The sequence below is a fragment of the Vipera ursinii genome (genome assembly GCF_947247035.1).
Source record: "Vipera ursinii genome assembly, chromosome: 3".
In the NCBI taxonomy this organism is placed as follows: domain Eukaryota; kingdom Metazoa; phylum Chordata; class Lepidosauria; order Squamata; family Viperidae; genus Vipera; species Vipera ursinii.
This window is the reverse complement of record NC_139516.1, coordinates 106991573-107016441: the sequence shown is the minus strand read 5'-3', so window position 1 is coordinate 107016441 and position 24869 is coordinate 106991573. Positions and strand designations below refer to the sequence as shown.

Sequence of the window (24869 nt, the reverse complement as noted above, 5' to 3'; positions counted from 1 at the left end):
GAAGAATTCTTGCCTTGAAGTTCTTTTAATGGGTTTCATCTATTGGAACTATGACAAATCGAGTGCTTTTCAATGAATGAAATGTTGACAACTTTTTGGCATTCTCTGATTTTCTGAATTATTAAGCATGCAGTGCTGATTCTTATGTCTTAGCCTTTGTTGAAACACATTTGAGAAATAGGTACTTCTGTTTTCAGGTGTTAAATGATCTTGAGATTATCTTGCTAGCATATGAAATTAAGGATATTGTGCAATAGTTTTTACAGTCTATTAAGTTTCTCTTTTTTTGGTATTAATATGTAGACTTCTAATTTTTGGCCAGTGTTGTTTTTCACATTTGTTAGTATAATGTGGTTAGAACCTTAAGTGAGTCTTTTATGTCAGAGTTCCCCAACCTTTTCAGTTTTGCAGACTGCAGAGGGGTGTGTGTGTGTGTGGGGATGGTTGTGCCTGCTGCTCATGTGAGTGGGGATGTGTGCGTGTGATCTCGCCTGCCACTTCGGCAGCCTGGTTCTGAAAGGTTCAAAGACTGGTAGTGGGCTGCAGCCCAGGGGTTGAGGACCCCTGTTTTATGTGCTATATTTTTGTAAGCGATATATCAATTCCTGTAGCCTTTCCACTTAGTAATAAGCAGAGAGTGCTGATCTGACTTCATCTTCCAGTAGTATGGTTGCCTGTAGTCAAAATAGTCTTCAAAAGTATCTTGGAAGTTGGCATTTCTGTTGTACAGATTTTCATTATTATACTACATTATGTACTGTTACAATTCTATATCTGATTTTTTTCTCCACTAACATCTGTTTATTGGCATCATTTAACAAACTACTTGATTGGAGTGTTCTTCTGAATTCAAAGATACTAGAAAACTTCCCTTGTTTTTCCATATCTCTTTCCATCTTCAGTCTTTTTGTAGATATCATTATATTACTGCCCGTTATCTCCTAGCAGTTGTTTGAAATGTCTTAGTAAACTCCTTCATGAGATCATTAACTTTATTGATTTGGGTTGCTTCTTCACAAATTTCCACTATCTAGCCTAACATTTTTTTAAAAATTTCTTGTACCGTAATTCTTAGGGTTTTTTGGCAGTCTCTTAACATTTTTTTGAGTCCACAGTTGCTCATCAGTGAGCTTTAGGGCTTCAGAGTTGATTTCAGCACTTTCCTTAAAGCTGGTGGATATGCTTTGAAGATCATAATTTGGAAGCTGGATAGCTTTCTTCTTTTGTTTTAGCTTGGATTTTGAACATGCACTTGAACAATGATAGTAGTTTTCTTACAAGAAATCATTATACAGTAATTATTTTTAGTTAGGTTTAGACTAGGTTAAGTTTCAGATTCACATTTTTCATAATGATGTGGTTCCCCTTCTTTTTGTTCAGGCATTTCATTCTACCACCTGCTTCTTTTCCTAAAGCAAATAAAAGAAACCAGTCAAATAGGGCAGGAGATCTGTAGAGAAGTGGCAAATGGAGAAGATAGAAGAGTCAGGGTTTGAATGAAATTGTAGCCTACATACCTGTATTAGCTTTAGATGAAGATCAAATAGACTAATTTTAATTTCAGTTTAAAAAGCTCATCTCTCTCAAGTTCAGCTTCTGATGTCTCTGTAAACGGGTGCATGTCCTTGGCTGCAGTACAGACTTTGGTTGCCGTTGCCATTCCCATTCTGGGGGAGAGATGGATGAGTGAATGACTTCCTAGTGCAGCCTTCAGATTTTCTGACACTTATCCACACACTAACCAAATCCATCCTTACTTAGTTTTTTCCCCCCAAGATCTACTATAGTCACTTAGGTGCCATCGCCTGTTAAGGCTAGTAGGGTTCACAAAGTTGTATCTAACAAGATTGATCTTGTCATTCACTGCAGAATATTATCCAGTGCTTTTTTTTTTACAAGTTTGAGATGCTGCCTCTTGTTTGTGAAAATGATCTCCCAATATTAAGGAGTTAATTTAGTATTTTTTTCCAACCAACAGACAGAAAGTTAAACTATTCACTGCTCATAACAACATGACCAATTATGCCACTGTGTGGGCCTCAAAAACAAATCTGGAGCAACGGAAAGGGCGGGCTGGTCGTGTCCGTCCTGGATTCTGCTTCCATCTTTGCAGCAGAGCACGTTTTGAAAGGTAGGCTGGCTCATACTCTACGTTTCTAGATATTCTGGGGTCTGTTAAGTAATTGATGTGGAAAAACAAATTGAAACTGAGCTGAGAGAAGAGAAATTAAGAGTGTGGGATGGGTAGGGTGTATGTGACATGCAGTCACTGGTACTGTGTGAGCCAACAGCAGATTTACAGCATTAATAACTGATAGTGCAAAGCAAGTTTATGTATTTGTTGTATGACATGGCAGTAGTTTTTATAAAGAGTTGTGGGATGAGAAGGTAAATATCAAAAACAACTTGGAGGTCATTATTAGCGAGCGATTGTAGCATCAGCTATAGAGATGAATATATCCGAAATGTCCCTTTACTTTCAGACTCGAGACTCACATGACCCCCGAAATGTTTCGAACACCACTGCATGAAATTGCTTTGAGCATCAAGCTGTTAAGACTAGGCGGAATTGGACAATTTCTGGCCAAAGCTATCGAGCCGCCCCCTTTGGATGCAGTGATTGAAGCTGAGCATACACTCCGAGGTATCTGTTGTCAATGAAAATACGGTGCATATTTTCATAGCTCCACTTTGTTTATTTATTTGATTTATATTGCTGGCCTTCTAGGCAAAACTTGGGCATCCAAGAAGAGAAAAGCATGGGATTCTGTTAAACCAAGAAACTAAATAAAGCTACACTGAGGCTCAATAAAGCTACAAAATCACTAATATACACTTATACCAGAGCCCCCGTATTAACATCCTAATTCCAGTAACTGAGGCAAGATTCATATCTTCTGAAACTTGCAAAAGATCAATAGAGTAGAGGTAGCTATGTTTCAAAAGAGAGGCTGTTTCATAGGGCAGGATTAATGCCACATAAGGTAGTGAATATGTGCTAGTGTTGTCATGACATTTAGAAGGGCGTCAAATGTTTACTCTGGGCATAAAGCTATTAATTCATATAGTAACTAGGAATAGCTTAATGTAGGTAGCTGTTAAGCTTAGCATCTGTTTTTGATGCCTAAATGAATTACCTCTAGCAGTTATATTGCTTTCTGTAAACTGGTGGAGGCTGTTAACTATCTTTGCAAAATCCCAGAACAGATTTAATTCTTCTTTTGTTTCTAAAATGTTACCTTTTGCATTCCCAGGTCCTGTAATTTCTAGGTCCCTTTCTGAAATGCCATTCACACAGATCCCTTTCAGAAACCTTTTGACTTGTGCTTTTCAGTCTGCTTGAAGTTTTGCTATGACATAGCACTCTAATCTGTTCTCAACAAAATTCCTAATACAGGATGGTTTTCTTCTTCCTAACTAATCCTCTGTTAGGGGTTTGATCAGCTGTGGACCTTCTAATTACCAAAATTGTTATCTACTGAACAATACAAATCACACTTTTCTTTATCTGAATCACGTGACTCTGCTTTTACTGGTCTATTTTGTATGGGTCTACACAGTATACTGAATGGAAAAGAGAAGAAGAGTTGAATCACTTGAAGTATAGATTTGAAAAACTCTCATTTGTGCTGTTTTATGTCCATTTCAGAGTAGCAAAACTAAATATCTGATCTGCTAAGTTATATTATCACTTAAGTGAGAGATCAAAATTTGAACACGGATAATATGGAAATAAAAAGTCAGGGTGTTTTCACAACTTTGTAAGAATTGTCATTGCAAGGACCAGATTACAGTCTATAGAACTGAGCATTATGTTTTCAACAGTATTCAGCACTCCTTCACTTTTGTAAAATTAATGAGCAGTGTGGCAGCAATGTATCAGCCTTTTATTTCATTTTCATCTTCACAAATTTAAATATTTCACCACAATAACTGATGAAAAAAGTAGTTGAAAAAAACTACTTTTTTTACTTATGCTTTTATTTTAGAGCTTGATGCCCTGGATTCCAATGATGAACTGACCCCTCTTGGGAGAATTTTAGCAAGGCTCCCCATTGAACCTCGACTTGGCAAAATGATGATAATGGGGTGCATATTTTAGTAAGTGATAATAAATTCAAAAGTAACTGGAGGGAAAAGGAGGGGGGACTCTGGATGAAGAGAATTAATTTTCTGATAAAGTCATGTTTACCTAGGAACAATAAAGTGAATCTCATCAGCAGCCTTTGTCCCATTCATTCCTTCTGCTGAAGAGTGCCATTTGTTATATTGCAGTGTAGCTCAGCTGATTTTCTTCTTTTTCTTCCAGTGTTGGTGATGCTGTGTGTACTATCTCTGCTGCTACCTGCTTCCCTGAGCCATTCATCAGTGAGGGTAAAAGGCTGGGTTACGTGCATAGGAATTTTGCTGGAAACCGGTTCTCCGATCACGTGGCCCTCCTCTCAGTCTTCCAAGCCTGGGATAATGCAAGGTAGTTTGATTTAGGGCAATACATAAGGCATCCTACTTTATATAGAAAGCTCAGCATGTTACACTTCCGTGGAGTGACTTGACTGATTCTTACCCATTTTCTTGCAGAATGGGTGGAGAAAATGCTGAAATTCGTTTCTGTGAGTTTAAGAGACTCAATATGGCAACGCTCAGAATGACCTGGGAAGCCAAAGTACAGCTGAAAGAGATTCTGGTTAACTCTGGATTCCCAGAAGGTAAAAAGTAAAGAAAAACTTTGTATGAATGGGAAGGAAGTTCCTGCTTATGGACCATTAGTTTTGTAACCATTCAAAGAAAAAGAAAAAGCTTTATGGCCCGCTCACCATTTTCAATCACATGATCACCATTATACTCAGTATGCATTGTCCTGTGCCTATGCTTTTGGTGGTTTTTTTTCTTTTTTCCTCACTTGCAGAGTAGAAAGAGTGGAATGTGATTTCAGGAGAGTAAACTGCTGTTCTACACATCAGAAGCAATGCAGTCATGCCAGTAGCCGTGGCCTAGGAGCCAGAGGCACCTTACACAAATAGGTTACTTTTTCTCCAATCTCTCCACTCTGCAAGGGTGGTAGGGGAAAAAAAGGCAAGTGATTTCTGTAGACAGTCTTCTTTGCCTAATCTTTCCCCAAGCTCCCCCCCCCTATTTAGCAGAGAGGTTAGAGAGGAAGAAATTGCAAGAGACTAAGCTGTTTGCTGCTGTACACATCGAAAGCAATGTAACTGAGTCAGCGGTAAGGGTCAGGCAAAAGATTGCCTACAGAAATTGCTTACTTTTTTTCTCTCCCCCTCACCCTTACAAAGCAGAAAGATTGGAGAGGAAGAGATTTTAAGATAGTAGTATCAGATGTTTGCATAGCATGCCCATGGCTTCCAGTTAATGATCACTTAGTTTAGCAGTGGAATTGCTGGTCCCAATTACAGTCATTAAGTGTGGACTACATGTAGCTACAGTATTTGTGACAGCATTTTCATATATTCTGAACCTGATAGACTAAGCTATATTTCTTATTACATATAGTTTGATCATGCTTTAAGGTTTCTGGATGTGGAGGTAGAAAGAGTGAATGTGTTGCATGTGTGTCTGCCTGCCTGCCTGTATCTGTGTGTGTACTCCCCACACACATAAAGATAAATAGTAAAAAGTTCTGTAACTTGTTCAAAATCTTATGGTTTCTCTGCAGAAATAATTTCTATCATTTTATTTCATGTTACTTTTAATCTCATTTTGAAGTAATTTACATAAACACAATCCGGATTTCAAAGAATATGAGAAGAATTCATGTTGTTCTATACATACTGTAGCTGTTACGTAAAGTATATTTGGCGTTTTTTTGCCTGAGGGAAAAATAAGCTTTCCACAGTGTACATTATGTTAAAATAATAAGTAATCTTTAATTTATGCATTGCAAACAAAACTATTTAATAGAATTTATATGTGCTTTGAGTTCATGCATTCTTGAAGAACAGGCATGGATTGAAAAGTTTCAAACATTGAAATACTATTCAGTTTATATAATTAGTTTTGTGTATTGTTGGTAAGATGCTGAGAAATGCCCTTTTTTGGTCTCTTTCTAGAGAGTTTAATGACTCAGGTGTTCAACAACAGTGGACCAGATAACAACCTGGATGTTGTGATCTCTCTGCTGGCTTTTGGCCTGTATCCCAATGTCTGCTTTCACAAAGAAAAGAGGAAGATTCTCACTACCGAAGGGCGTAATGCTCTCATTCACAAATCCTCTGTTAACTGCCCATTCAGCAGCCAGGATATGAAGTATCCTTCTCCTTTCTTTGTTTTTGGAGAAAAGGTAAAACTATGAAAAAAAGACCCTTGGACTGTCAAATGTCCATGTAGTCTTTGAATATTGAGACATTAGGTGACAGATGTATCAGAAAGATGCCACTTGTGAATCATTTTGTATGCAGAACAGCCCGTTTTGATTGATCAGTGCCTGGCCTAAAATATGCAAGTATTAAACTTTGTATGGAACAAAATGGACCTCTTTTATGGTCTAGGGCCCTAGGCAGGGAAGGAAGGAAAAAGACAAGGACATCAGTGGGTCAGGGAAGAAGGGCAGATAGGTCATGGTCATGTGCTATAGTGGAGCAGTGGTAGAAGGGAGAAGGAAGGGGAGCAGCTCCAAAAATAGGATTGGAAGATTGTACGCCATTGGAAATTGTTAAACAAAGAGGGAGAGATATATACCAGGTTTGCCTTACCTGAACTCAGAACAACACGGCAGCATTTACATTATTTATTTATTATTTATTTATTAATTCGGTTTATATACCGCCCTACTCCCAAAGGACTCAGGGCGGTTTACAAGGCAAAATTTAAAAACAATACAATATAAAATTAAAATTAAATTAAATTAAGTCTAGCCGCAAAAAATAAAATCACAATTTAAAAACATTAAACCCCTCAGTCCAGACCAGATAGCTCAAAGAGCCAGGTTTTTAGGTCCCGGCGAAATGAACGAAGGTCGGGGGCAGTCTGGAGTTCCGTTGGCAGTTGATTCCATAGGGCAGGCACGCCCACAGAGAACGCCCTTCCCCTGGGGATCGCCCATCGGCAATCCTTGACCGGCGGTACCCTGAGGAGGCCCTCCCTGTGGGAGCGCACAGGACGATGGGAAATTGACGCTGGCAGCAGGTGCTCCCTTAGATAATCCGGGCCCATGCCATTTAGGGCTTTATAGGTCATCACCAGCACCTTGAATCTCACCCGGAGGGCAACGGGAAGCCAATGCAGCTCGCGGAGAAGAGGTGTTACATGGGAGTATCGGGAGACTCCCATCACAACTCGCACGGCTGCATTCTGCACCAGCTGAAGCCTCCGGGTGGTCCTCAGGGGCAGCCCCATGTAGAGAGCATTGCAGTAGTCTAGCCGGGAGGTCACGAGCGCATGGGTGACTGTGCGTAGGGCATCTCAGTCCAGATAGGGCCGTAACTGGCGCACTAGGCGAACCTGGGCAAAAGCCCCCCTGGCCACGGCTCCTATATGATCTTCCAAACTGAGCTGTGAATCCAGGAGGACGCCCAAGTTGCGGGCCCTGTCAACGGGGGGTAACACCTCACCCCCCATAGTTAACGATGGAAAAGATTGGTTAGTCTGAGATGCCGATATGCACAGCCACTCAGTCTTGGCAGGATTGAGACAAAGCCTGTTTCTCCCCATCCAAACCCGGACCGCCTCCAGGCAACGGGACATCACTTCAAGGGCATCACTGGGTTGGTTCGGGGTGGAAAGAAAAAGCTGGGTATCATCAGCATACTGATGATACCCCACCCCAAAACCACAAATGAGCTCACCCAGCGGCTTCATATAGATGTTGAATAAGAGGGGAGAGAGGACCGACCCATGAGGAACTCCACAAACGAGAGGCCTCGGGGCGGACCTCTGCCCTCCCACCAACACCGACTGCAAGCGGCCCAGGAGGTAGGAGGAGAACCACTGTAAAACAGTGCCCCCCACTCCCAACCCCCTGAGACGCCGCAGTAGGATACCATGATCGATGGTATCAAAAGCTGCTGAGAGGTCTAATAGGACTAGGACAGAGGAACAACCCGTCCCGAGCCCAGCAGAGATCATTCACCAGCGCAACCAATGCCGTCTCCATGCTGTACCCGGTCCTGAAGCCCGATTGTTATGGGTCCAGATAATCAGTTTCCTCCAGGAACAGAGGGAGCTGAAGTGCCACCACGCTCTCAACCACCTTCGCAAGAAAGAGAAGGTTGGAGACCGGACGATAGTTGTTCAAAATAGCTGGGTCCAGGGCAAACTGGCTGTTTTGAAATGCATTAGCAGAACCTCTGGAACATGCTGGTTTACTGCAGATACAAAACAATTCATTTTGTTTAACAGTTTAATCAGCACATATATTTTTATTAATAAATAATTATGTTTTAATAATACCAGATTTACAAAATGGACTTTATGGACGTGTGCTTTATTGTGATCTTGTTTCCTGCTTAAATATTTGTTTAATATTTCAGTTTTGAGACTGCTCCCCTCCTGGGTGACTTACAGATAAAAACTCAAAGAAAACAAAATTTATCAAAAAAAAGGACAATGACTAAAACCTTAAAACAGAAACATCCAAAGACGCTTCCCCCCCCCCCCCCGCCCTTCTAGTCCAGTGCTTGGGAGAACAGCCAGATCTTAAGTAGATTGTGGAAAGTCAAGACGAGTGGGAGCAGTACAGCCGTCCCATTCAAATATTAAGCAGATTCAAGCCAACTTGACTTTTTAAAGATTCGTGAAGGTCAGGTAGGTGCCGTCATCTGCTGGGACAGCACATTTAAATAAGTTAAAGCATCACATAGATGGTGGGCTTAATACCACTTGAGGACATCCAATGTATGGGAATCCAATACCTCTCTGAGCAGTTGAGTAAATAATAGAAAGTTGTTATATTTCATATTATACAATAGATTATGTACACATCTTTCTGCAGATTCGGACACGAGCTATCTCGGCAAAAGCAATGACCTTGGTGAGCCCTTTGCAGCTGCTTCTCTTTGGCTCAAAGAAAGTGGCGTCTGATGGAGAGATTATTACATTAGATGACTGGTATGATCCTTTGGCTGACTTTACATTATAAAGGTGGTGTGAGTGGACAGGGGGGATTGTGAAACTTAGTAACTGGTTTAATTTAAAAGAAATTCATAAGGAAAAACATAAGCTCAGCTTATTCTTGTTTTAAGTGACATAATACTTTAGTAAAGGTAAAGGTTCCCCCGCACATGCGTGCTAGTCGTTTCCAACTCTAGGGGCCGATGCTCATCTCCGTTTCAAAGCCGAAGAGCCAGCATTTGTCTGAGGATGTCTCCATGGTCATGTGGCCGGCATGACTAGATGCCAAAGGTGCACGGAATGCTGTTACCTTCCCACCGTAGTGGTCCCTATTTTTCTACTTGCATTTTTATGTGCTTTTGAACTGCTAGGTTGGCAGAAGCTGGGACGAGTAACAGGCGCTCACTCTGTTACACGGCACTCGGGATTCGACCCGCCAAACTCCCGATCTTCTGATAGACAAGCTCAGCATCCTAACCCACTGAGCCACCATGTCCCTCATAAAACTTTAGTAGTTCTTGTTAAATATATGTACTTTTTATTGCTTGGAAAAGAGTTGCACTACTTTGCTTTGGTTTCTTTTCCTGTCTTTATTGCAGTTGAAACTACTGTTTATACAGTGTAGTGTTGGTCTTTAGAACAAGACAATTCAAGTTCTCTTGTGAAGTATCTTTTCAGGAGTCTCTTTTTATAGAAGTCTAAGAAACTTAGTAGATAGGAAAAGAAATTTTCATTTGTTAAATTGCTTTCTTTGCTTTAGGATAAAACTGAGGATGCCACACAGTGCAGCTGCCTGTATTATTTCTTTGCGTGCAGCAATGGAAGCTCTCGTGGTAGAAGTAACAAAAAATCCAGAAATCATCAGTGACATAGACCATATGAACAAACACATGCTGAATGTAATTTCTGAAATCTCCAAACCCCTGGCTGCTGGGATTAATCTTGCAGTAGGTGGAAACATGAGGTTAGTTTCAAGCGGTTAGCTTAGAATCATAATGAAATACTTATTTTTTGATAATTTGGTTCACCTGAGGTTTGAAAGAAGCCTCCTTTAACCAGAAATTTTTATATATATACATATACATATACATACATACATATACACACACACACACACACACACACACACACACACATGTATATTGCTCAAAAAATTAAAGGGAACAGAAAATAAGACATCCTACTATTAAATACAGTACATTGTGTTGTTTAAGTGTTCCCTTTATTTTTAGTACATTGAGTCACTGCAAACCACTTATTTATTTATTTTATTTATTTTATTAAATTTCTATACCGCTCTTCTCCCAAAGGACTCAGGGTGGTGTACAGGGCAATAAAATGCAACATACAAAAGTTAAAAAGAAAATTAAATTAATTGGCCCTAACAATAAATAGTTAAAATAAACTCAAACCCTTAGTCCAGGCCAGCCTGTTCAAACAACCAAGTCTTCAGGTCACGGCAGAAAGAGCGAAGGTCGGGAGCCGTCCGGAGCTCAACAGGCAGTTGATTCCAAACGGCTGGCGCGCCCACAAAGAATGGTCTCCCCCTGGGGGCCGACGGCCGGCAATTCCTGACCGACGGCACCATGAGGCGGCCCTCTCTGTGGGAGCGCACAGGACGAAGGGAAGTTGACGCCGGCAGCAGGTGCTCCCATAGGTAGTCCGGACCCATGCCATTTAGGGCTTTATAGGTCATCACCAGCACCTTGAATCTCACCCGGAGGGCAACTGGAAGCCAATGCAGCTTGCGGAGGAGAGGTGTTACATGGGTGTATCGGGAAAACCCCATCACAACTTGCGCGGCCGCATTCTGCACCAGTTGAAGCCTCCAAGTAGTCCTCAAGGGCAGCCCCATGTAGAGAGCATTGCAGTAGTCTATCCTAGAGATCACGAGCGCATGAGTGACTGTACGCAGGGCATCCCGGACCAGATAGGGCCGCAACTGGCGCACCAGGCCAACCTGGGCAAAAGCCCCCCTGGCCACAGCTCCTACATGGTCTTCCAAACTGAGCTGTGAGTCAAGGAGGACACCCAAGTTGCGACCCCTATCTACGGGGGGGTAACACCTCACCCCCCATAGTTAAAGATGAAATGAACTTAATTTCCCGAGATGCCGGTACGTACAGCCACTCAGTCTTGTCTGGATTAAGCTTATAGAGAGTATAAAGTAGAAATAGACAGGTGATACAATGAATAAACATGGGATCCACAGGAATTCATATTAGTGAACTACTTTGACAAAGAATAAAACAAGTATAACAAAAAGGATTTAAAAATATGATGGCACCAGTCTTCAGTTTCTTTTTTAAAAATGTGAATTTTAAAATATGGTGATTATGGGACACTATTCAGGTACATACATGGATAAAAGTATACCTTTTATAAAATAAATAGTATAGGGAAATATTGACTGTTAAAACTATGATCAAAATGTATTACTTTCTTAAAGACAAAGGCACAGTTTTTTCACACTTTTAATTAAGTGTTTATTGGAATATACACACAATTGTGTGTTTGGAGGATTGCACTTACTCATCTTTGCAGATAACCACAAGAGTTCTAATTTTTATTCCTAGATTTGGCGATGGACCTCGTCCACCTAAAATGGCTCGATATGACGGTGGAGGTGGCTACCGAGGAAGAAGTGGAACTGGCTATCGGGGGGGCTACCAAGGTGGATATGGAGGCGGATATCGTGGTGGATATAATTCTTACCGTGGTGTTTCTGGGGGAAGAGGATATTCAAGGGGGGCTGGAGGGGGATTTCGAGGTAGTGGAGGTTTTCAAGGTTCAGGTGGAGGATATCAAACTGGAGGAAATAGAGGTGGTGGATTTAGAGGAGGGTGGAGTGGTTACTGAAAAAATGCTAGTGAAGATATGTTGCTGTTTGGATCTAAAGTTAAAAAGGAGCTTAAAGAAGTTCAGTCCTTCCTTGGGTTCCATGGTAAACACTTGATCTCTGGAAAATAAGTTTAGGGTCAAGATGGTGCCAGTAGCCTTTGCCATTCTGAAGCATCATTTTGGCTGTATTCAAAGCATAGGCATCCTTAAATGTTAGTAAATCCAGAATAAAAGTATGCATGAACTTATTTTATTCCATACATTTCTTTATTTGTAATACAGATCTCTTCCTGATTTAGTTCATCATACTTAGGAATATTAATTTCAAATGATATTCATATGCAGTATTCACATTGCTTTAATTTTATATGTTTATTTTGATCCTAATGAAGTTGTTAATTTTTAAGGGATTAGTCCTAGATATAGGCTTGAATTTTTCATTGTTAGTTGTATGATCAAAAACTGTGAGTTGATTTATGCCTTTGGTACTAGGATTGTAAGTTAGGAGCTTAAAAGTTCTTTATCTGTTCACATGTTTGTTACATACTGCAACTTCTAAAATAAAAACTCCAAAAATTTCACAAAATATAGTAAGCATCATTTATTGAGCACCTGCCAAGTGACTAAACTGCCAACTCAAAATACATACTATCTATCCTTTTCTAAAAGAAGTAGAGAGTTCAGCCTCAACTACAGATATTCCTTGGCTTAGGACCATTTGTTCAGTGACTGAAGTTATGAAAATACTGAATGAAGGGTGGTTATAACAAGCCCTTGAAGTTCCAGCCATCCCAGCAGCCGGGGCATGTGATTGCAGTCTGGGTGCTTGGCAACCTGTTTGGACTTAGGACCATTGCCAAGTGCCCTGTGATGCCTTGATTGCCATTTACCACCTCCCCTGCCAGTTTCCCCAGAAAATCAAAAGGGAAGGTGGCAGGGAAGATCACAAGTCACTGGGATGTGTCCCCCACACCTGTACACCCTCCTCTTGCCCCTCTGTGCTTGTATTGACAATTTGTGCAGCCTCTCCGACCCACGTAACACCTCTTGCAGAGTCTTCTGGTTTCTAACTTGATGCCTTAACTACTACACCAAACTACCTTCATACGCTAGTGGGCATGACTGAAATATTTGTTAACTCTTTGGAGTGTACTTCTGTTTAGTTACATTCTTGCCTGATTTCAGTTGTTTGATGGTCAAGTTGCAGGTACTGAAATAATTGATTATATTTACTGGCCATTCCCAATAGCATTGAAAAAGAGAATGAGTCCCAGTTGATTAGAAACTTGCTGATATATTTTACAATGTGAAAACTCATGAAATTAGTCCTATCTAATTGAAAAGGTCCTTGCGCGGGTTATAAGAACTCTCCTATAGCCAGTGTAGTACAGCTTTAAATCAGACCTTCGCTATGTGGACCAATTTTTTTTCTGCCAGGCAAATACTCAAGGAACATGTACAAATTCCTGAGTGTCTTTGAAAGTGTCCACCAGGACTCCAGATTGTTATTCAATGTGGTAGTGACAGCCCATGCACCACTGGGATGTTTCCCCTTTGTTTTCTTGGTGTATGGGGGTGCGTGGGTTGGGAAGGGTGTCTGAAGAGTGTATAATAAATGCTGTATGCAAGCTAGGGATGGGGTATGGGTGAGGGTGGAAGCGGAAGTGTAGGTCAGTAAGACTGAGGGTATCCAAGCTGCATGGGTTGGGGAAAGTGTGCAGAAGGACTGCTGTTCTGTACCAGCCTACTACCGGCCCTGCAGATAAGGCAGGGACAACCCCTTTACAAGAAGGCAAGAGGCTGGAACTAAGCCTGCCAAATTTATGGACACAAAAGCAAACAGAGCAAAAACAAGACATGAACCATGAAACAGGAGCTATTCAAACGGTTGCCTTCAGCAAACCAGCCCTCCCACGCATTCCCCTTTTAAACTGTTCAGGGCGTGGCTTCTCTCTGCCTCCTTCCGAGGTACCCCATTGCCTTCCTCTGTTTACTCCTGATTGACTGCCTCCTGCGTCGGGCGTCCTTGAACAGGGCCAGCTGTGGGTCATCTTCAGCCACACTGTCAGGCTCACACAACTGGGTCTGCGTCGTAACCAGGTGGGAGGGCCCTGGCTGAGGGCTCTCATCAGCAAGCTCTCCAACACCCTCAGCAACCTCTCCAACACCCCCCTCCTCCTCCTCTGAATCGTCCGACCCAACTGCCGAACCCACAGGCTGACCCTGAATCACAACAACTGCAAGAAGTGTGGGTCAGGGAAGGTATGAGGTGGCGCAAGCCAGGAAGGATGCATGAGGTGCAGAGAAGGTGCTGCATGGATTGGGGGAGGCATAGACAGCAAGCTCAGGTAGGGGGAACATGGGTGGCATGGGCCAGGAAAGGTGTATGGGGTTCTTTTCTCCCTGTTCCTACTTTCCTGCAGATAGGTAAATGTCTGTTGCTGGAGGTGGAAAGGACTGAGGAATAGCAAGACGGGCTGGGAAAGTCACAAAACATTGAAAATGAAGATGATGTGATTGCAGAAGCAGCAGCAGCCAGTAGCATTGATGCAGCCACAACTTTCCCAAATTTCATTTCCTGAGGAGTCATGGGTCCTGGATTTTGTTAACATTCTGTAAGTTATCCTATTTGAGGTATCTTACTTCAAAAACTGTTACCCTATGAAGCACCCTTTTGCCCTTTTCTAGGTTATGATGAGAGTTTTAGAAGTAGATATTGGGGAAAAGTTGGTTGTACAAGAGTTCATTGTGAAGTGGATGAGCTGAGCTTCATAGATACAGCATATGCCAATGATATTTTCATAGAGGAATCAGAACAGGAACTATCGGATATAAGCAAGAGTAGAAAGATACACAAAAAAGACCAGTGTGACAGTTGATGGCACATAGTTTAATCTTGCTCTTAGAGATGAACCAATTGAACAAGTGGATGAATTCAATTACTAGACTGTTCCATTTCTGTAACAATTACTTTCACAATCACTAATATACTTGAACAAATTGTTACGCTCAAATGGCTTTCACCATTAATGCTACTTCTGGAATATATTAACCTAAAAAAAATTCAAGTATTCAATAGCCATTCTTCTATGAAATGGAAATGTGGAGTTTGCTCAGTACCTAAGAAACCTAAAAGTATTTCAGATGTTTGAAGACAATCCTGGGCAAAGTTGCATGATCAATGGTGGAAGCAGGACATATATAGATAAGGAATCATCAGCTCATAGATGAGAATCATTACTTCATTGATTTGGGAATGGTCCTTGGATGACTGCTGAAAAAACAGTTGCTTGGTTGGAAGCTAACAAAAAAAAGCCCCCCCGCAATATTCCTGAATTACCCAAAGACTTCAAGCAAAGCAGTTATATTCTAATATCACATATTCTAATATTTTTTGCTCAAGGCAAAAAACATTGGAAGGGACTTATTAGCCATGGCCAACACAGCTCCAACAGTAATATCCTACAATTTATGAGGGTGTCGTCTGCACTAGAACACATGAATGTATAATTTCAGAATGCTAACTTCTAGGAGACAGATCATTTTTAGTGTCATCTATTGTTTGAAAATGAATAGATGCTGGGTTCTTTTTTATCCATTTTCATCTTCGCTAACCACTCTGAATGCTCATCTGAGCAGAACACTAATGTATAAATTAAATATCTACCCCCTAAATCAGGGGTTCCCAAATATGGGTGCGAAATGATATTCCAGGAGGTGCGAAAACTTGGGTTTAGAAGTTTCAAAATTATAGTGTATATGCATAATTTGTTATTTCGGACTTTTGTAAGGGGTGTGAGAATATATTAGAAGCGTTCTAGGGGTATGGGGTATAGAAAAGGTTGGGAGCTGCTGTCCTAAATACTACTCAGCCATAATGAGCTAGGATAGTATATACCATCCCAAATGCATTCTGCAACTAGGGTTTCAATCATTTTGCTATAAAAAGGGAGATAGAAATCAAATAAATATGGCCTATAATTACATATATAGGAACACAAAATAGTAACTATTTGAATAAATTATTGCATTTTTCAAAGAAGAGGGAATTATTTTCTCACCCAATAAAATGTTCATTATGCTCATCTATTTTTCTAAGTTGATTATGGCTTATGTTCACTGACCTCAGTGGATAAAGGTCTGAATGTATACAGATGTGGTTGGGTTCATATATCACATTAATTCACAATATGGATGGCATTTTGACTAAGTAATTAATTCATTAAAATAAAATGAATTAAAATTGATTAGTTCAGTAAAATACATTTACTGCATGTCTTTTTTACTATTATAAATTTTATTGGTTTTCTAATATCACAACTACATAATAGAAAAGCAATGTGGCGACTGAGTTACAATAATCCAATTACATACAAATATGATTAGTACAAATCTCAACCTAATAACAGTATATATTTCCTCTTTTCCTCTTAATATACACTCATATTTGAATTTATACAATTTTTATTCTAATAATCACATAGAAGCAACTTTCTTACATTTTATCAAGTTTTTAGTTTATATTTCTTATTTATACTAACAATCTTTTAGACCAGAGGTGTCAAACTCAATTTCATTGAGGGCCGCATCAGCATTGCGGTTGCCCTCAAGAGGCCGGGTGGGTATGGCCAGGGTGGGCGTGGCCTACTGGGTGGGCGTGGCTAGAGTGCGTATGGCCTACTGGGTGGGCGTGGCCAGCTCTACAACGTTCGCATGAAGGGTGCCTATGGGGGCCTGGGCAGGAGTGGGACAGATCTGAGGGTCTGTGGCAGAAGGAGGGTCTCTGGGCCAGGGTCAAGGCAGTGGGGGCCGTTCCCTCACTGTTTCCAGGATGGCTTCGCGGGCCACATGAAACCACTTCGCGGGCCGGATCTGGCCCCCGGGCCTTGTGTTTGACATGTCTGTTTTAGACAATAACCTAATGACTTTTCCCCAATTTTGATTTACCATTAACATTTAGATTTAACGTTTAATATTGTTCATTTCCAAATTATAAATGACCCCAATTCCCTTTATCACAATTCCTCACAAAATCTGATGTTCAGGATACACATCTTTATCTGTTTACGTTGCTATTTACATCAACTTATTAATAATACAGTATATTTTTATATTCTAATGATTTCCAAATATCTTAAATTAGTCACCAAAATTTCTTTTATTTCAATGTTTAATACTTCGTCTCTCCTCCTCTTCGTATCTATCTTGTATTTAAGCTAGTAATTTTTATTCTTAATGCTACATAAAAGTACATTATTCAATTTCCTTTAGCTTATATATATTTTAATCACCTTTACATAACCATTATAAACAATCAATATTCAAACTTAATTATCAATATTTATACTTCTGAATTTTAAATGGCTAAAATTTTCTTTATCTCAGTTCATGTTCAAAGTATGCATCCTGGCTATTTGAGTCTATTCCATTTTAATTCTCATAAGTAGGCCTAATGACCCCAATTCCCTTTATCACAATTCCTCATACAATCTGATGTTCAGGATACGTCTTACCTATTTTCATTCTTGCCATTTACAGCAACAAGTTAATAATACCATATAATATACTTACTTTCTAGTAATTTTCAAATATCTTAAATTAATGACCAAAATTTTAGTTCAATGTTTAATACTTCCTCTCTCCTCCTCTTTGTATCTACCGTAGTTTCCGGCATATAAGACGACTTTTTAACCCATGAAAATCTTCTCAAAAGTCAGGGGTCGTCTTATACCCCGGGTGCTGAAAATTTAGGGACAGGGCTGGCTGGAAAACCTGGAGCGGATCTCCCATTTAGTCTGCGCAGGGAACGCGGGACCAATTGGAGAAGAAGCTGCAGTCTGTTATTTTTTACAGGCTGGGGTCTGGGCGTCTTTCTTTCTAAAGTTGAAGAGCAGCTGCAGTATATCCCAACTTGAAAGGCAGGTGGGGAAGGCAGCAGCCAGAGCAGCGGCTTAGCTCTAAGGACACATTTGACTCAGGAACTGGGCGGGCTGGCTGGAAAACCTGGAGCGGATCTCCCATTTGGTCTTTTTTTTAAAAAAAATCCCATTTATATCCTGCCCTTCTCCGAAGACTCAGGGTGGCTTACAATTTAAAGCACAAATCAATGTGCTTAGCCTTCATTCTGTGTATATGCCTGTTTATTAGGGCTTTCACACCCCCCAAGCAGCATTATTACAAAGTCAGCTTATTGCCCCCAACAATCTGGGTCCTCATTTTACCTACCTTGGAAGGATGGAAAGCTGAGTCAACCTTGAGCCTGGTGGGATGAGAACCTGCACTAATTGCAGGCAGCTGGTTTTACGTAAGGCTCTGTGCAGGGAAAGCTTTAGAGTGAATTAGGAAAAGTGAAAAAGTGAATTAGGAAAATAGGGAACGGTTGCTGGAATTGGGTATGTGTAGTTTAACAAAGAGAAGGGTGAGGGGTGACATGATAGCAGTGACCCAATATCTCAGGGGCTGCCACAAAGCAGAAGGAGCCAAGCTATTCTCCAAAGCACCTGAAAGCAGGACAAGAAGCAATGGATGGAAACTAGTCAAGGAGAGAAACAACCTAGAACTAAGGAGAAACTTCCTGACAGTTAGAACAATTAACCAGTGGAACAACCTGCCTCCAGAAGTGGTGAATGCTCCAACACTGGAAGTTTTTAAGAAGAGACTGGACAGCCATTTGTCTGAAATGGTATAGGGTTTCCTGCCTTAGCAGGGGGTTGGACTAGATGACCTCCAAGGTCCCCTCCAACTTCTTCTTCTTCTTCTTCTTCTTCTTCTTCTTCTTCTTATTATTATTATTATTATTATTATTATTATTATTATTATTATTATTATTATTATAGTTTAATCCACTTGCACTGTTTTATGTTTACATGTTTGATGACAAACAGCCTTATGCTTATAAGTGACAGTTTTCCTACTAAGCACCTGCATGTCATAAGCATTTGAATTAAAATTACCATATTAAAATCAAATCTGATGTTTTTTAATTTTTATTTGGTGTGCGTTGGAAGAGGGGTAGTCTTATACGGCGAGTATAACCCAAACCCTATAATTTAACAGGAAATGTAGGGGGTCGTCTTATACGCCCAGTCATCTTATACGCCGGAAAATACGGTATTATATTGTATTTAAGCTAATAAATTTTATTCTTAATGTTACATAAAAATACATTACATTCTTCAATTTTCTTTAGCTAATATACATCTTAATCACCTTTATATGACCATTATTAACAAATCAGTATTCAAATTCAATTATCAATACTTATATTTCTAAATTTTAAATGGCTAAAATTTCCTTTATCTCAGTTCATATTCAAAGTAAACATCTTATCTGTTTGTCTATTCCATTTTAATTCTTATAAGTAGACCAAAATCCCATTCTTCTTCAGTCTTATTGTAGCTTTCTTTGCCAAATCATTTTCCATGTCCATGCTTTTGAGTCATCAAACAGATCTCCTTATATTGTTATTTTTTATTTAACATTGAAGATACCACCTAGTCACCATTTTTTTGAGAGAACTAGCCGTTCTAGGAGGTCATCCCTTTGTTTTTCCATCTCGACATGGTTGTCTTCTTTTCCGTCTGTTCTTCTTCTTGCACCTCAGTTTCTTTCTGGTTTATATAGAAAATCTTCTCTTTTCCCCATATTATCTGTTTCTTTTCCAGATTTTCCTTTATCTGTGTATGTTGAGCAATTAAGTCTTCTGTTGTAGTATTTAATTGTTCTACCTTTTCTGTTGTGTTCTGTATAGGTAATTCTTTAGTTGTGATTAAAGTTTGAGTTTGCAAGTCCAGGCTGCCTTCTGGTTTCTTTCTATAGCCTCATTTCTTCACCAGCTATGAGAGTTTGGAGAAATTCTTTCAACATGTAAAGAATTTGCTCCTGATCCTCCTCCATCAGAAAAGTCTGTTCCTGATTTTCTTCCATGATAGTGTGCTAGACTAGAGGTTTTACAGTCAGGGATTTCAAAAAGAAAATTTGTTCCCCTGCCCCACTGGTTTAGGAGCACAACTAAGTTTCTAATGTTTCAAGGTTGCAGGTGTCTTTTCTATTTTCTGGGCTGTCAACCAAATTTCTTTTAAGAAATAACAAATTGAAATATCAAGTTTAGCCACAAGATGTCGCTCCCACCATTAGAAGCTGTCCTTTGAGCCCTAAAGTTATTTTAATCTTTTCAGTTTTGCTTTTGTTTTATAAAGAAAAACCCAGATCTTCAGTAAAAATAAAAATACAGAATAAGGAATAGAAAGTCTTTTAGTCCACAAATTTTAGGAAATAAAATTCTGATTGGGATCCAATTAATTTTTCCAACATTTTAAAACTCCAACTAGTCAGTCGCCACTTTTTCTAGAGGGAGGGAGGAAATCCCCCTTCCCTCTGCACCGGGGGGGGGGAAAAGTACTTAAGCAGCTTATGCAGGTACAAAAGATAATTAGGATTTAAGAGAGGTAGATCTCACCCAGTCTCTTCCGCGCTGCTTTAAGGTTGCCTGATGGAAAGTGTGACTTTGGCTGTCTACAGCCTAGTGACGAGCCATATTACTATAGCCGGTCTTTTGTTCACCAGTTTGGAGGGCTGCACCGGCTCTAGCGTGAGAGAGCTATTGCTCTCCCACGATGGTCCCTCCTTGCCCCTACAGAGCGACTTTCGACTCTCTTCAGGGGCCCCCAACGATGCAAAACTGAATGAGAAAGACTGAGCTCATCTTCTAGGTGTCCATGGCAGCCGCGTGGCAAACCGGAAGCCTACATTTACTGCATGTTTCTTAGGGTTTACCCTTTAGGGCCCTTACAAACAAATCAAATTTATTTGATCGAGCTTGTGTGTGTACAAAGAAGATTGAATTCACTGCCATCACTTCTACCTTGTAGGTCTGAGAATGAATCCAAACCTTCCAGTATGTAAAGCTCAAGAGAACTGCAGCTGCAGCTGTGTAAGAAGTTAATTTACTGGAATATATAATTCTTTATCTTTATTTAGTATTGCAGTACTACAAATTTTTAAGAAGTTAACACATTAGCTTTCCCACTAAGTATTGTGTCATCTATAAATCTATTAAGTATCTTTCTTCATTCAAAATATTATTAAAAATCAGTCATCCCATTCAATTCCTCTCCAATTTGGTGAAGAATGACTGATGAATATTTTTTGAGTATGATTTTTGAGCCAACCTTGTATCTACAATAGATGCTATCCCATGCTGCAATATAGACAGAGAAGTCCTTGTCTCAGCTTTACAAATTAGGACTATTTCTAATGATGCAGTTTCTCCCTTATTTTTAAAATTAATATAATGCTTACATTTTCTATTTGTCTTGGTATCTAATATTGCTAATTATAATGTATTAAAATAAAGTTGATAAGCAGAGTAGATTCAATGAATTGATTTTCACTTTTTCCTAAAGCCAGTCTATCCTAACCTTTGAAAGATTACATTCCTAAGTAACAATATATATGAATATGATGGAAAGATACATATAGAATTCAATCCTTTGATTTATTCAATGACTGATACAGGAAGCTATTAGATAAGAAAATTTTAAATGTATTCATACCACTTTTCAGCTTTCTTTTTACATATGAAATGTTTATAAAGCTATTGCTTTAACAGTATTTATTATACAGCAATTTTTTAATATGCTGTAGGACATAGCTGAAATCATGAGAGTCTGCAGCTTCAGTTAACTATGCTGATGCCCTTAATGTCTTCCAGTGTATTTGAATTTATCTGAAGGGTCAGTTCCTGCATCAGTTTAGAAACAGAATCTTCTACATCTCCTCCTGCAGCACATTCCATTGTTTCTTCTGTTGTAGTGCCCAGCTGTTCAAAAGGCTTCATAATTGTCACTCCATAACCATTGTTACTGTAAATTTGGTTATTTTTCATCTTTAGTTTAGGAGCAGGGAGAATCTGTTAAAGAATTAATATTTTAATAATTTTAATCTTTTTTCAACTTAGTCATCTATATAAACATGGGCATCATTTCAAATTTCCCAGTCTCTCTCTCTCACTGATATTTGATGCAGAGTACAACTAAGTTCACAAGCTGGGTTTAGTTGTGATTTACTTTGGGGGGAGAGGAGAGGCTTTTAGTTTAGCATATAGTATGAGTCCTGCCAATTGCAAAAAGTAGACCATTGCATATGGTTTAGGACAAGAGTGCCTTAACTCATAGCTCAAGCGTGGCTCTGCAAAACCTATTTACAATCCCAATGCCCTCCCAAGTAGGCAGGATCAATCATTTCACTTTTTGTTTTAAATTCTTTGACAAGATGACTAAATTAGTGGACAAGGGAAATGCTGTGGACATAATTTATTTGGACTTCAGTAAGGCATTTGGGACGCGGTGGCTCAGTGGGTTAGGACACTGAGGTTGTCGATCAGAAGGTCGGCAGTTTGGCGGGTCGAATCCCGAGTGCCGCGTAACAGAGTGAGCGCCTGTTACTCGTCCCAGCTTCTGCCCACCTAGCAGTTCGAAAGCACGTAAAAAAATGCAAATAGAAAAATAGGGACCACTACGGTGGGAAGGTAATAGCGTTCCGTGCGCCTTTGGCGTCTAGTCATGCCGGCCACATGACCACGGAGACGTCCTCGGACAAACGCTGGCTCTTCGGCTTTGAAACGGAGATGAGCACCGGCCCCTAGAGTCGGAAACGACTAGCACGCATGTGCGGGGGAACCTTTACCTTTACCTTAAGGCATTTGATAAAGTAGACCATAATCTACTACTTGGCAAGATAGGCAAATATGGGTTAGACAGCATCACCATCAGATGGATTTGTAACTGATGGAACAACTGCACTCAATGTATAGTATTTAATAGAACTGCATTTACATGGAGGGAAGTATGTAATAGGGTGCTCCAAGGTTCTGTTTGAGGCCCAGTCCTCGATATTTTCATAAACAATTTAGATGAGGAGAATAGCCAACACTTTAGAAGATATTCAAGATCTAGAAAGATCTTGATAGACTTGAACACTGGGCTCTATCCAACAAAATGCAATTCAGTGGTGAGAAAATAAGACTTTACACTTAGGCAAGAAAAGCCAAATGCACAGGTGTGGGATAGGAGGTACGTGGCTCAATAGCAGTAACTGGGAAGGATTTAAGAGTCCTAGTGCAGGGCTTTTCAACCGGTGGTACGTGTACAACAGGTTGAACAGCACCGTAAAAAAAAGTGTAAAAGTGGATGAGGTGAAACGGTGGCAGCGCCGCACAGGCTTGTGGGAAAGTCAGCTGGAGCTATGCGAGGCATTGCCTGGGTCCTGCGGAGAGCCCAGGATCAGCACACGTAGCTCCAGCTGAATGGCGGCAGCCTTAGGGGTGGTAGGCAGCCTCATGCAGTCTTCAGATGGAGATTCAGCTGGAGCTGTGCAAGGCATTGCTCAGGTCCTGATAAGGGGGAGAGAAGAGAGAATATAAAAGGGGGAAAGAAGAGAGGATATAAAAGGAGGCGTGAGAAATTTGTTAAATGAGTTTTGCCCCATTTTATGACTTTTCTTGCCACAGTTGTTAAGTGAATCACTGCAGTTGTTAAATTAGTAACATTGTTAAGTGAATCTGGTTTCCCCACTTACTTTGCTTGTCAGAAGGTTGCAAAAGGGGATCACATGACCTTGGGACAATGTGACCACCATAAATATGAATTGGTTGTCAAGCATCCAAATATAAATCACATGACCCTGGGGATGCTGCAACGGTCATAAGTGTGAAATATGGTCATAAATCACTTTTTCAGAGCCGTTGTAACTTTGAACAGTCACTAAGCGGACAGTATCAAGGTCAGGTGAAGTGTTAGTACTACTTTATACTGCTTTCGTAAGACCATGTTTGGAATACTGTGTCCAGTTTTGGTCATGATACAACAAAAGATATTGAGACTCTAGAAAGAGTGCAAAGAAGAGCAACGAAGATGAGAAGCTGGAGGCCAAAACCTGTGATGAATGTTGCAGGAACTGGGGATTTCTAGTCTAATGAAGTTAAGAATTAGGAGGTGACATGACAGCAGTCTTCCAATATTTGAGAGCCTATCAGAATAGGTGATCAACCTATTCTCCAAAGCACCTGAGGACAGGACAAGAAGTAACAGATGAAAATTAGTCAAGGAGAAATCCAACCTAGAACTAAGAACTTTCCTGACAATGAGAATAATTAATCAGCTTGCCTCCAGAAGCTGCAGATGTTCCACTATTGGAGGTTGTTAGGAAGACAGCCATTGGACAGCCATTTTTCTGGAATATTATATGGTCTCCTGCCTGAGTGAGGGGGTTGGACTAGAAGACCTCTAAGGTCCCTTCTAACTCTGTTCTATTTGTCAACTAGGAGGGTACTAAGGAAGAAAATAGGTACATTAAACAAGCTACCTCACAAGTCTAAAAATATTGCTTGTTTTTTACATTAGCAACGTGCCCGAGGCAGAAAGATCAACTATTTGAAAAAACCTCATTATTGAAATTTGTAAATGAAGTTTAGCGCAACTATTTGAAAAAACCTCATTATTGAAATTTGTAAATGAAGTTTAGCGAATTAAGTTTAAACAAATGGCTGATGCTACAATGTGAGCATCAGTTTATGAGTGACAATCTACTGTCAGCAATGATTTACCTTTATGTTAATTCCACCAAGACTACCCCGTAAAGAGTCACTCGTTCTGAAGTTATTGCAATGGTGAATTTTGCTATCCTCCAAGGTAGCCACACTTCCTGGATATAACTCAACACCAGGTCCCTGGGTATAAAAACAAAATTTAATGTAGCAGTCATGAATAAAAATTCTCATAGTTCATTGCAAAGGAAAATGAGATCTGGTTAGTCAGAAGAAAGAAAATGGAGAAAAATTTTTCCTTTAATAATACCCAAAATAGCCATGAACAAAAACAAAAGGAAATCAAAATAGGTTTTTCTTAAAGATGCAGTAGCAAAATGTAACTAAATAAATCATAGACATAAAACGTCCATAACTCATG

The 24869-nt window shown here is 40.0% G+C and overlaps 2 protein-coding genes across 5 annotated transcripts in view; one reads left to right on the top strand and one right to left on the bottom strand.

Moving 5' to 3' along the window:
* The window catches only part of DHX9 (DExH-box helicase 9), a 42105-nt gene extending 29615 nt beyond the window's left edge, over positions 1-12490 (top strand). For all 4 annotated transcript variants that reach the window (XM_083359641.1, XM_083359643.1, XM_083359642.1 and 1 more), the window contains 9 exons: positions 1979-2131; positions 2484-2644; positions 3990-4101; positions 4310-4471; positions 4579-4706; positions 6066-6295; positions 8945-9060; positions 9824-10027; positions 11640-12490. In XM_083359641.1, the coding sequence (XP_083215767.1) occupies positions 1979-2131; positions 2484-2644; positions 3990-4101; positions 4310-4471; positions 4579-4706; positions 6066-6295; positions 8945-9060; positions 9824-10027; positions 11640-11922 (1549 nt within the window). In that variant the 3' untranslated portion in view covers positions 11923-12490. The remainder of the gene's footprint in view (positions 1-1978; positions 2132-2483; positions 2645-3989; positions 4102-4309; positions 4472-4578; positions 4707-6065; positions 6296-8944; positions 9061-9823; positions 10028-11639) is intronic.
* A 9073-nt stretch (positions 12491-21563) lies between these two features.
* The window catches only part of SHCBP1L (SHC binding and spindle associated 1 like), a 54200-nt gene continuing 50894 nt past the window's right edge, over positions 21564-24869 (bottom strand). Inside the window, exons 10-11 of the mRNA XM_083359089.1 lie at positions 24509-24631; positions 21564-21814 (exon numbers count right to left, since the gene is read on the bottom strand). Coding sequence (XP_083215215.1) covers positions 21581-21814; positions 24509-24631 — 357 coding nt within the window. The 3' untranslated portion in view covers positions 21564-21580. The remainder of the gene's footprint in view (positions 21815-24508; positions 24632-24869) is intronic.